This window comes from Notothenia rossii, assembly GCF_949606895.1.
Source record: "Notothenia rossii genome assembly, chromosome: 7".
In the NCBI taxonomy this organism is placed as follows: Eukaryota; Metazoa; Chordata; class Actinopteri; order Perciformes; family Nototheniidae; genus Notothenia; species Notothenia rossii.
The window spans coordinates 66816320-66828787 of NC_136905.1; the positions used below are offsets into that span (position 1 = coordinate 66816320).

The window sequence follows — 12468 nt, forward strand, 5'->3', positions numbered from 1 at the left end:
TATTCCTAAGATTCTCTTGTTTTTCTCCCTCTTTGCTCTTCCCAAGATGTGGCTAATGGCAGTACGGGCTACAGGCCTCCTCCCAGGACGAAGGAGGTGGTAATCAACGGCCAGACAATCAAGCTGAAGTATTGCTTCACCTGCAAAATCTTCAGACCACCACGTGCCTCTCACTGCAGCCTCTGTGACAACTGTGTGGGTGAGTGAAAGTGATATTCACTGGCTGCAGCTTGCATGCTTGGCTGAGATGCTTGGCACCCTTTCCGTCACTGCATTTGTACTGCATTTGTTTAGAGAACTTACTAGAACAAGTGCAGACCATTTTACCATTATTACAATATACTAAACGAGGCTTTACTACAGGGTTCTGCTTCTTCAGAGGAACGTACTTTGTACTGTATCTACTTAGAAAAACAAGTTTTGAGTAGCCTACTTCTTCTTCCACGGCCAATAGCAGCACTGTTGGTTAGAGACAGGGGGAAAAGTAAAGATGTGTTTTCCCAAATCATTGATTCCAGCCCTGGCATACACCAGCCAAGAAGCAGACAATCACCAAGCCATAGTTATATCCAGTTAATGCACATAAACATACATTTAAAATCCACACAATTCAGACAAGTCGGAAATATCGCGCTTAACCCGATTTAACAAAAACTGAGATGAGAACACAAGGCAAGACAAATGTTTAGTTTATGATGCAAATCCACCGGGAATATACAGCACACATGCTTGGAGGCATCCTCATCCAAACTGAGGAGAGGGAGGGAATAGTTACAAAGACAACAACAGAAAGAAAACGGCAACATAATAGCTGAGTTTTGCTGCTCTTCACAACCACATGCCCCATCTCTGGAGACAACGTGAAGAGCATAGCTCGGCAATGTATGAAAAGATACAGACACACAGGTCTGTATCTTTCTCATCAGGGGTTTTGTTCTCCTTCTCTGAATGTCTGTTCTCCTGTCAGAAGTGGGGCTGACAGAAAGCCAGGGAGAATAAGATGATGAGGAAGTAGGAAACACAGGAAACAAGATGCAGAGGTGGTAATCAGAGGCAGCAGAGGCACGCTGGCAGGAAGGAAGACAGATTGGCAGCTGAACAAAAAGATGGGAGGGCAGTCATTTTACAAACAAAGAGTTGTTGTGCACATTTGAGGTGGGTTGTTAGATTCCAAGAGGAAACTGGTAGAGCTGACTTTTTAATTTAAATCGTATTCAAACTCAAGACATCCTGCATTAAAACATTAAAACAGAGTAAAATAAACGAGTGACACGTATAAGCCGGTATAATTACAGCAACTATCTTTTTAGACTTTTTCAGAACAATCATGGATACTGAACGGTGGGATAAAATGAATCCAAAATCCTTGGAGATGAGGTATAAATAGTTTTTTGGGTTATGGAAGTTGAGAACCACAGATGGGAGGGAAATGAAGAAGGAGAAATAGACACACATAGTTGGACTATTGTCTCTTTTAGTAAGACTTTTATCCCCTCAGCTCTCAAAGTGTTCTGGCCCTTTCCAAAGACTGTAAAGCAAGGGAAATCCTATTCATGTTTTTATTTTAACTTTGTGATAATCAGTAGCAACAAAAGAACTTGACACTTGCTCTTTACCTGGACATGTGGCTCACATTGGCAGTGAAAAAGTGGTACGAGTGCATCCCCTGTCCCTTTTACTTGTGTGTCTCTCTGTGTCTACCCCAGGGGCCACATGCCAGGGGCCTATCAAGCTCTTACATAAGTTAGCAGGCAGGATGGATAGGGCCTCCCTTGTGGAAGTGCAGCATACGAATATGGTGGAGGCTCTTCCTCTTTTAAAAGGGTTATCCCCGTGGGAGTGCTAGAAGAAGCTTATAAGAGTGTAGAATTATGACACACACATCTTCGCTTTGCCCTCCTCTTAGTTTCTCCTCACAGTATATACTGTATTAATGTCTTACATGGTCTCACTGTTAGGGTTTTGAATTCCAGTTGTTGATAAATATTAGTGGTTGTGTGGGCAGAGGGTTGGGATTTTAGTGATTGATTTTTAGAGGGATTTAAGGTCTGTCTGCTGCTGCTTTTGCCCCTGATTTGCCTAATTAAAGACATTAGATGAAGATTTAATGGCACTCTTGGGGAAATATAGTGCTATTTAAGCAAACAATAAAATACAACAAAAGAAAATTGGCCCATAATTAAGAATATATTAGATCCTTATGAAACTTTTAGAGTTGTTGTGCAAGCTTTTGGTTTTGCTTTGAAGCCATCACCGATGGGATGATGCTAATAAGCCTTCAGCTGCCACACCTGTTATCCATTGGTTGTCTTTCTTAGCATTGTTAAAAATGAAACTTAGAACAAACCTGCTTCTGTCATTTTTTAGAGTTGTTTTAATCTTATATTTCTTGAAAATCATGGACTTATTCTTTAGAAATCCTATCATTGACACATGGAGATAAGCAGGGTAGTGGCATAGTGCGCTCATCATCAGATCAGGGGAACACCAGCTCCATCCCGCCCTGACCCCCCTCAATTGCTCCCGTGGGTATTGTCCACAGTATTGATGTATTACATATCTGATATATGAAATATGTAATATAAAGGGCTTTGAGCACTAAATGCATTAATTATTATAAACACATACAGAAGAACATCTCCTCGGAGGGTTGGTCACTTAATATGTATCACCATAGCTGCAGGCCGTGATAATCCCATTTGACCAGAGTTAGTTTTGTCCCCTTTCATCCTGTTGGGCTGAAGGCTGAGTCTCACAGTCACACCTCTACCAGGCTTTGATTAATGAAGACAAAAGCAGGTAATTTCACTTCACTAAACAAATAATGAGTCTTAATTAATTAGTTAAGTAGCTACCGCCTTGCACAGCTAGTCGTCACTGTCAGAGATAGGATGTCACTGTCAGAGATAGGATTGTGGACTGATTGAATAACAGCGCTCACAATAAGCCCTCTACGCTTTTACAATCAGTGAAAGATAAGTGTGCTGGAGCTCTGTTTCTTTGATTGAAATACCATTTATTATCACCTGAAAGCATTTCAGATTACATTTACTTAATGCACTTCAGGCTGTATTCAAATACGTTTTTCAGGTACTTTGCAGCAAGTATTTCTAAATTCCAAACATTCATTTATTTACCTAAACAACTGGGATACATTCAGATGAAGAGGCTCCTCTGTTCAAAACAATACCAGCCTGTTCAGCTGCACAGTCTGTACCAAGGGGGCTGACAGCGCATCAGTGTCAACGTATCCCTCCCTGTCTGCCTGATCTTTATTGAAGGCAGTCTGAACAACACTTTTATTTGACCTTTTTTTACTTCATTTTTGCTATTTCTAAATGTAGGTCTTACCGAAGACAAGTGCTCCTTTACCTACGTAACCTTGCAGAGTTTTCAGCCATACACAGTCATGTTTGGCCTGTGACTTTTATTAGTTTGTGAAAACTGGCTATTTATATCAACTATGTGAAGAATGTGTATATTTTTGTGCCAAGACCCAGAGGGACCCTGATTTCTCAGAGGTCCGTACTCATCGTTTGTGTTTACATGCACTGAAGTAAACCTGTTTCTATATTATTTTTTTTTAAATGTCTCCCTAATGAGAATCCTGGTTTTATTAATTAGGTATTTAGGTTTTATGGATAACCCAGATTTGTAAGCCATATGTAAAACCGGTTTGTGGCAGGGCTCTGACTCCAGTGCATGTACATGACAAAGTCTTCAGACTGGACAAATGTCACTGTTGACAGTTCTTTGTAAAAAGGGAAAGACTTGTATGTGTGTGTTCTTGAATCCAAAATAAACGTTTCTTACCCTCCGTCTGTGTGTCTCTCTCCGTCCATGCAGAGCGTTTTGACCACCACTGTCCCTGGGTGGGGAACTGCGTGGGAAGGAGGAACTACCGTTTCTTCTACATGTTCATCCTCTCGCTCTCCTTCCTCACCATCTTCATCTTCTCCTTCGTCATCACACACATCATTTTGCGTAAGTTATCTGAGGGTAAGGCGTACAGGATATGTGCTGGTACAGACACACACACTCCTCCTGGCTCTGCTCTGGGTGTGTTACAAGCCAGCAGGTTGTAAGTGGGCGTTGTGAAAAGCTGCAGCTCTTGGCTTGTTACCATCTTTCCAGCTGGGAGCAGGCGGTGGACTGTTGGGCTCCCCATCGTGTTGGTGTGTGTGTGCGCTTGTGTATTATAAATGATAGTCATTGGATCAATGTTGGACTGCTGATTAGTCTTCTTTTAGTGCGTCTTTGATTGTAACCATGCTGTGTTCAGTCAGTTAGTGCTGTCAGATTTGGCTAAAACTACATTGCAGCAATTTCAATTGTTTATTTTTATATGTTTTTCCCATTGGGGCTCAGACCAAGTAGCACATATCACAGTGACTACATAATCAGTTCTTGTTGTAAGATTACAGTAGACAGACAGACAGACAGACAGACAGACAGACAGACAAGTTGTGTTGAAGTGAAGGTAAATCCTACAGCCACATGCTATAATAGGCCTTCACTTAATTTTTGCTTTGTCCCCTGCCTCCTCCTTCATCTTCACACCAGAAATCAAAAGTTGGCGGGCCGCTCTAAACGAACTACACCGTGGGTCGCATTATATCACGTGACCACAACTAAGTAGATGAGGTTTACTGTGTTTGGTGTCGTGATGTTTGATGTCCCCAACAGCCTCTGTAGTCTCATTGGCCACTAGCTAGTGATTGTCTTTTTCTTCAAAATTAATAAAGGGGTTATTTATCATTGTAGTTGAGATAAAACAGCATACTGACTCATTTACTGAATTGTTGACTTATTCCCGCAACAGTCTGTAGTGTTAGCAGGTGTGTGTGTGTGTAATGGCTAAATACATTGTAGTGGTCTAATGTAAACTCTGTCTCTCTCTCTCTCTCTCTTCACAGGCTCCCATCGAAGCGGGTTTCTCAAAGCACTCAAAGATAGTCCTGCTAGATATCCTTTCACTTGGCCTTTTGGCATTTACGCTGGAATATTTGTGTGTCAAGTGTGATTGTCTGATTTTAGCTGCTGTCTGTCCATGATATCCTCTCTTTCCACAGTGGCTAGAATTAAGTGCCCAGTGAGGGCCTTTACAGGTCATTCAGTAGGTCAGAATTAATTTGCATAACGTGCCTTTTCAAAGCATTCCCATTAACCGCTCCTGCCATCTTTTGCAGTTATAGTACTTACATAACGGGTGTTTGTCTGATTAGTCATGTTCCATCAGGGTAACACAGCTCGCAAGGCAGATCCTCACTCTGTCTTTGTCTATTGATGCGGTGGGTCTTTGATTTCCTCTGACTCTAACGTGCCCCCTCTCCCTCCACTGAGATGTCGTGAGAGTGATTTGATATGAGGGCGGGTCTGTCAGAGTGATAGGTGCCAAGTGTGTGCGAGACGCTTTAAGCTACAGCTGTTACAAATGCCCTGTAAATCAGCTTATTGTCTCAGCACGGCATAATGTGGACTGTGGTAAATCCAAGCAATTCAAATGCTTTATTTTGACATTGCAGTCAAGTTTGGCTTCACATCATTTGACCTACGATTTGTAATGCCTGGATTTACAGCTGAAGGTTGAAAGCAGTCACCTAATGCCAGACTCCAAATGTATTAACCCCTTCCCAACACACAATCCAGAGCTGAAAGGGAAATTCACTTTTCCTTTTAACCAACACCATTTGACTGTTAATGACTGAATGCAAAGGGATTTCTGAACTCTTTTGATTCTGAATCAGGATTAAATACAGGAACTAAAAAGCAAGTTTGATAATCAGAAATGATGGAAAAATAAATGATACTCAACACTACTTCCAAGCCACAAATCAAGTGGAGAGCACAGAGCTATGCCACTTTCTCTCTCTCTCTCTCTCTGCTCTTCTCTCTATGGCTGAGTGAGATAGCTGTTCCTCTGGCAGAGAAATGTGTGCGAGGCCAAGCTGATAACAGCCTGCGTCCTACAGGACTTTAATAAAGTGGACTTGCAGTCGATGGTATCGTCACCGTCCTTTGTACTCGGTGAATGATGACATGTTTTGTCCTTGCTAAGGAGGAAGAGATTGTGAAGGGGAGGATTAAGAGCGAGAAAAGGTGGAGAGAAAGGAGATTTAGTAGATTTTTACAGCGCCATTTTACATACTTACGGATGGTCTTTGAGTATGTTATATTATACTGACTTTATAATATGACCACAGGGAATTATTAGGATTTATTTTAGTGACTGGGTATTTGTAGAGAGAGTGTGTCCTACGATGTACTAAAGAGCCATTTCCTTTTTCCTCATAAAGGCAGAAGCATTCATCTAGTTTGTGCGCTTTATTCGGAGCAGAGAAAATGAGCAGTGTTCTGCAGTCCCAGTCAAATGAACTGGTAACTAGGAACTGTTGGCGAGAGGGGGACAGCCCCGAGGCTGTAGGTCAATATGCTAGCTGTCCATGTTGGCTCCATATGGGTCTAATGTGTTTATGGGCTTTCACATTGTCTGCCGCAGTCTTTATTTAATCCATTCTGACATTTAGTGGCACGATCGTTCCTTGACTGAATTGTTTCACTGTGCTGGAGGTGGTGGTGTGCTTCTTCTCTGTCTGGTCCATAGTGGGCCTCTCAGGCTTCCATACCTACCTGATCAGCTCCAACCAGACCACAAATGAAGATGTGAGTAAGACAAATACATCCCCTCCAGTTAGACCCAAGTGAAGCATGAAGCATTGCTATGTTGTTGTTGCAGGTTTCTTTTTGGGTTAAAGGTATTCATTTGAAATATGTATTCCATTTACAGTCCACTATAAATTACTTTTCCTAGAATTAGCATTGTTGTTCTCAAAGTATTCTTAAAGCTGCATTTCATAGCTTTTCCCGAACAAATATTGTGTTATATAAGCAGAATAAAAAGGGGAACATTGCTAAACAGATACTAAAGTCACCTGAGAGACAGAGTTGTATTACGGGGGCTGGTTAAATAACGGTGATAATATCTTGGAGGTCATGAGTTTGACCCCATTATGGGCATAAACAGTTTAAAGACTAGACACAATAGGGTCTTGATTTGATTCCTTCAAGTGACTCATGAGATATTTATCTATGTTGTGTGGTGTCTTCCAGATAAAAGGTTCATGGTCTTCTAAAAGAGGGAAGGATAACTATAACCCCTACAGCCATGGCAACATATTCACCAACTGCTGTGCAGCGCTGTGTGGACCCTTGCCACCAAGGTATGAGACGTGTGAATGAGTTTTTAAGAGTTGATCTATGCCTTCCCAGATGCCAATATGATGACGTATATGCCCTTTCATTCACAGCTCTAAGAAAACCCATTAATTCCTTTTTACCTTCATGTGTGATAGGTCACAGCACCTGTTATACCTCTCATCGCCACCACCCATTTTCATTTTGTGTTTTGTCGAAAGGCAAAATTAGATCTGTTAGTCAAAGCACCTTTTTGATGTGCCGAGCTACTTTGAAACGAGCCTGCCTGCAGCCTTTTTCTCTATTCATAGCCACTAAGATACAGCAACAGTGGAAAGGATTTCAAGCCCATTTCAAATCAAAGATCAAAGTTGGCTTGATATATTCAATTTCACACTGCTGCTGTTCATGTGATTTGTCAAAAAGACAGGCCAACTGTCACAGCTACATTCTCATGTCCATGTGATTGGAAATGTCAGTAAACATTCGCACATTCCCTCCCAGCTTCTTTCACTACAGCATTTCTCATTACTCATGTATGAAACAGTGTTTTTTGATTCTTGCAAGAGAAACTGCTCTTTCTTTTATGTCATCCTAGTTAGACACATCTTCCTGCTTACCTACTGGACAGAGATACCTCCTATCTGCTCTTATCTTTACTGTCCACTGTACCCACTTCGCAGAACACTCGCAGTGACCCTGTCAAGACGTTACAAACATCTCAAGGCCTTTGGAACTTGTGGCCTTTAACTTTGCTTTGCACACGTACAAATGGGAAATTAGAGAAACACATAATATATGTGACCCGCTCTATCGAAATCAGTCGGAAGTCGCAACAGCTCATTTAAAAAATAAATGTGGATTTGCGTAAATTTGCGTTCGGGTGTTTTATTTTTATTTTAAATAAACAAAGTCTTGGTTTTCAGAATATGACATTTCTATTTCCAAAATCACACGATAAATACATTTTTGAAGCGGAAATATCTTCCCTCCGTAGTGTTTTGATCGTTTGCGCCGCTTATAATCAATCAGATCGATGGATTCCAGAGAAGAGGATACTTTGAAGGCCTTTCTCTCAAAATGATGACTCTGTAACAGTCATTATATAATGTGACATTTTGCTTGATATCAGGAATACAAAAGCAATCCTGATATCATTAGAAAGCTATGAATCTCCTCTTTCCAACAGTGTATACAACTCAAAATGTGTCTTTGGGTCAATGCGACTGATTTCGATGGAGCAGGTCACATATAGTTTAGCGTACATACAGTATCTTCTTGAACAAACGCATATATATATATATCTGAAGTATAAGAAGAGCAGTGATGGAGCCTTTTGGCAACATTTTGTGTGTGTGTGTGTGTGTGTGTGTGTGTGTGGCCAGCCAGAGGCACTGCACAGCTGGGTCCGCCACTAAGAAAGGAATGTTTCACCTAAGCTTCGGAGTATGCAGGGAATTCCGCCTCTCGCACACACAAACGTGCACAGAGACAAAAGCCTCTTGCGTTTGATTCCCTGCTGAGACCTTGACTCATGTTTTCTAATGCACCCAGCCCACATGTTTTGAGTCTCAATTCCTCTAAGCCGCATTTGCAGATGTTCCAGTATTCATCACCAGCAACACAAACCGCTGCTGTAGGTTCCCTGAGTTTGTCTCTGTGATTCCAGCAGAGCATTTTCACCAGAACCCAGCTCAGTCCCACTGGAACTCACTGTCAACACATTTCCTGTTAAATGATTACCCTGTGTGCGTGCACTGGTTAACACCTCAGCGGGCTCTGTGTGTATGGGTGAGGAAGAGACTGCACTGTGTCACATCAACCTTTATCCGGCTGATAAATTGCCAGTATTATCACATACATTTGGCCCATGAACACACACATCTGCAAAGCAAGGGTCCAGCAAGTCTTTCTCTAACCAGCTGTGTCAGAGTTCTGCAGCTTTAATGACGGGACAAACACTATTCGCTCCACTGCAGGACCTCTGTGATTTATTACCTAGTGCTCATCTTATGTGTGTCTATGTAAGTGGACTATTAGATTTTGCAGAGGCTTGCACACAACAGTACAACACACATCCACTCGCATGCTATGTTCCATGTGGTACCACTGACACACAAGCACTCCTCCTAACCTTCTCACCTAACACTGAGTGGACCTGAGCCTGCAGTCAGTCATTGTCATACTGTTTCGTCTGTTACAGTGGTGACAGTGCTCTACTGTGTTTAACCACACCTTTCTCCCCTCTTTGTTTCTCTCTCACTAGCCTCATTGACAGACGGGGCTTTATCCAATCAGGCATGCCGCAGCTGGCACCACCAACCAATGGCATCACCATGTATGGCGCCACCCAGTCTCAGCAGAGCCACATGGTAAGACACTGACCTGACTCTGATCTCTAAGATATTACTATAAGGTACGGTATAAAAGTAAAAAGACTGAGTTATTACGAGTCGGAGGTTCATAGTTGTGTTTAGAGAGCAGAGGTGGGCGGGTCACTTGCTGGATGAAGTTTAAGGAATAGAAAAGTTGTTTATTAAAGTGATTGGAAACTTTGATTTCAGACTTATTAACATTTTAGTTTAGCAATAACCCTGAAGATTTCAGTTCTGGTTGATTTGGCGAAAACACATGGGTCACCGAATCGAAGAAGACTGCTACCTTTACTTTTATTTGTCGAAAATACAACAGAGGAGCAACAGATGTGCCGAGGAGTTGAATAGCTAAGAAACACTTTTAGTAGTCCTTAGTGGCTTGGTGGATCTCCAGCTGTTGTCTTTGTTAATTTTCCAACAGCAGAAAATCAACTCTAACAAATTGAGGCCCGTGAACTAAGCCCAAGAGTCAGTTTGAGGAATTCAAAGTACAGTACGGACACAATGGCTCATTTCATTAAGTATCTGATCGTCCTGGTAAACATTGGCTATTGGTTTAAGGCCTGGCCTTGATAACGTGGCCTAGGCAAAGAGGCTAAAGGCCAAATGATGTTTTACATTACAAAAAACGGCCTCACTTAAACCTCAACAAGCCGCAGAATCAGAAACGCAGCACCTTTTTCTTTCTCTATCCAGACCGGGAAAGCAAACACAGATAGTCATTCTCACCCATCCAGATTGAAAGTGATGCAATTGCAAAAGAGTGTGCCAGTTATGTTTTCAATTTTGCACGCTCCATGTCGTCTGTAAAATTAGGTCAGCAGTTTTAGCGAAGGGGGTGTGTGTTTGATGATTGAACTCTCCCTGATTTCAGCCCCTACCCTGTCTTACAGTTTATCAGTCAGAATACTGCTTGTAAGATTAAGGCTTTCCATATCAAGTCTTTGTACAGGCCCACAAAACAATGAGCAAGAATCTGAGGGACATCGTGTTTAATGCATCAGACCATTTTGTACAAACTCACAATCTCACCACAGTGAGTAAACAGACATGTCCTGTGAAACTGTCGTGTGCGGTGTCAGAGAGAATAGCCATTGTCGTGAAGAGGACATTGCTGTGACCTCACTGACCAGTTTCCCTCTGGTGCCTGAAGAGGAGCAACAAGTCTACCTTTGTTCAGCTCAGCGGTTTGCCGCACACATTACATGCTAGATTTAAGCTTATACACACACGGGTACTAAAACTTCTCTCACGGGTGCCCACAGTCATCTCGTTGTTCTCATCCATACTCAACTGTCATCCGTCCCCAGGTCCTGAGCCACGTGCGGACTACCTGTAATGGGCTGAAAACCATAGGGACGTTCCCTTACGTTAGCACATTCAGAAATAGCTGCCTTCTGCTTTTTCTAGCGGATGAGCAGCCAGAGTGGTCCTATTGTGCCGGCTGCTGGCCATTTATCTGCTCCCTGATACAGCTGTTTCCTTAATATCCATTTGTTAAGCCTTTAAAATGCTACTTGTAACACATAAGGACTGACTATTGATGCTACTCACTTTATTGCTATGAAATATCTCTCTTGAAAAACCAGCTGCTCATTTCAGGGCAGCATTATATTGTGGCATCAAGTAGATTTTAGAGAGCCTGCTGATTTAGTGAAATCATTCAAACTGCAATAAAAGTGTGTGAATGTTCATGGAGTGTGTGTATAGCACGCTTAACTTTAACATACCAAAGACTCAATGGGCTGTAGCTGCGGTGGTATTAGGCCAATCACACGTTGCGTTAAGTTGAAGAATGCGTGCAGTGATTGGGTGAGTGTTTCAATGCTTCTGGGTGATTTTGGTAAGTCCCTTTTTTATAAGAAAATATCAATACGGATTCCCAGCCCTACCTATTATATTGTTGACTTGTGCCTGTCAAACATAAATTATGTATTTTTATAGAACAGTATTCTTTAGACACAAGGATTATTTGACTGATTAAAAGGAAATGGTCATTTCTGTTGCATCTTGGGTTACAGGAGGTAATTAGGAGTTACAAGAATATTGCTTTAGGAAAGAGGAGTTTATTTTGCAAGTGTAATATTTCAAATATGTCAGAAATATTTTCTATTTGAAATAAACCTGCCTAAATCTGCATTGGTAGATCTGAATGAAAGCTTGTGAGAAAATGTGTGCGGCACAGTGTTGGGCAAGTTACTTCCAAAATGTAATACAATACATATGACTTATTACTATCTTTTTAAAGTAATAAGTTACATTACAATATTACTGTCTCTGAAATGTAATGAGTTACACTACTTTTATATTACTTTTGAGTTACTTTCAGCAAAATAACGGCTAGGTATTTTAAATGCTAAAGTGTAGTTTAGTGCAGCTCATTATATATCCAGTGAAGGGCAATGTGGTATAGCATAACAACTGCCGACCGCCTCGCTGCACATGATCTCTTACGTAAACACCAGTCTTACTAATCTACCCGCACAATTTTTCTCTGGTGTCGTAATGTCCCGCGATGCTGGTGAATACCTTTTTTTTTTTTTTTTTTTTAAACGGCACTTAATTTCGGGGTAAAATTTGTTGTAACGTACATTAGTGAGCTATTGTAACAGTTATTATGTTACCCAAATGTCATCAGTAATGCGTTTACATTACTGCGTTACAGCAAAAAGTAATACATTACTGTAACTCCGTTTTGAGTTTGGGCGACAGGGCACGCTTCGTCGTCCTACTAACGAAAACGCCGATTTCGGCCTGGTGTGTCAGGGCCTTAACACCCAACACTGGTGCTGCAATAATTTAGGTGAACTCGACTTTTAAACTCATGCTACACAAACTGCTTTGGCCTTGTAAATATCTCTATATTTAGCCTTGTCTTCCTTCCTTTTCTTCTTTCTCT

At 41.5% G+C, this 12468-nt stretch overlaps 1 protein-coding gene across 2 annotated transcripts in view; it reads left to right on the plus strand.

The window, feature by feature from the left end:
- Window positions 1-12468, plus strand: part of zdhhc14 (zDHHC palmitoyltransferase 14) — a 43393-nt gene that overhangs the window by 27881 nt on the left and 3044 nt on the right. For both annotated transcript variants that reach the window (XM_079640623.1, XM_079640622.1), the window contains exons 4-9: window positions 47-199; window positions 3847-3984; window positions 4917-4965; window positions 6561-6663; window positions 7111-7220; window positions 9461-9566. In XM_079640623.1, the coding sequence (XP_079496749.1) occupies window positions 47-199; window positions 3847-3984; window positions 4917-4965; window positions 6561-6663; window positions 7111-7220; window positions 9461-9566 (659 nt within the window). The remainder of the gene's footprint in view (window positions 1-46; window positions 200-3846; window positions 3985-4916; window positions 4966-6560; window positions 6664-7110; window positions 7221-9460; window positions 9567-12468) is intronic.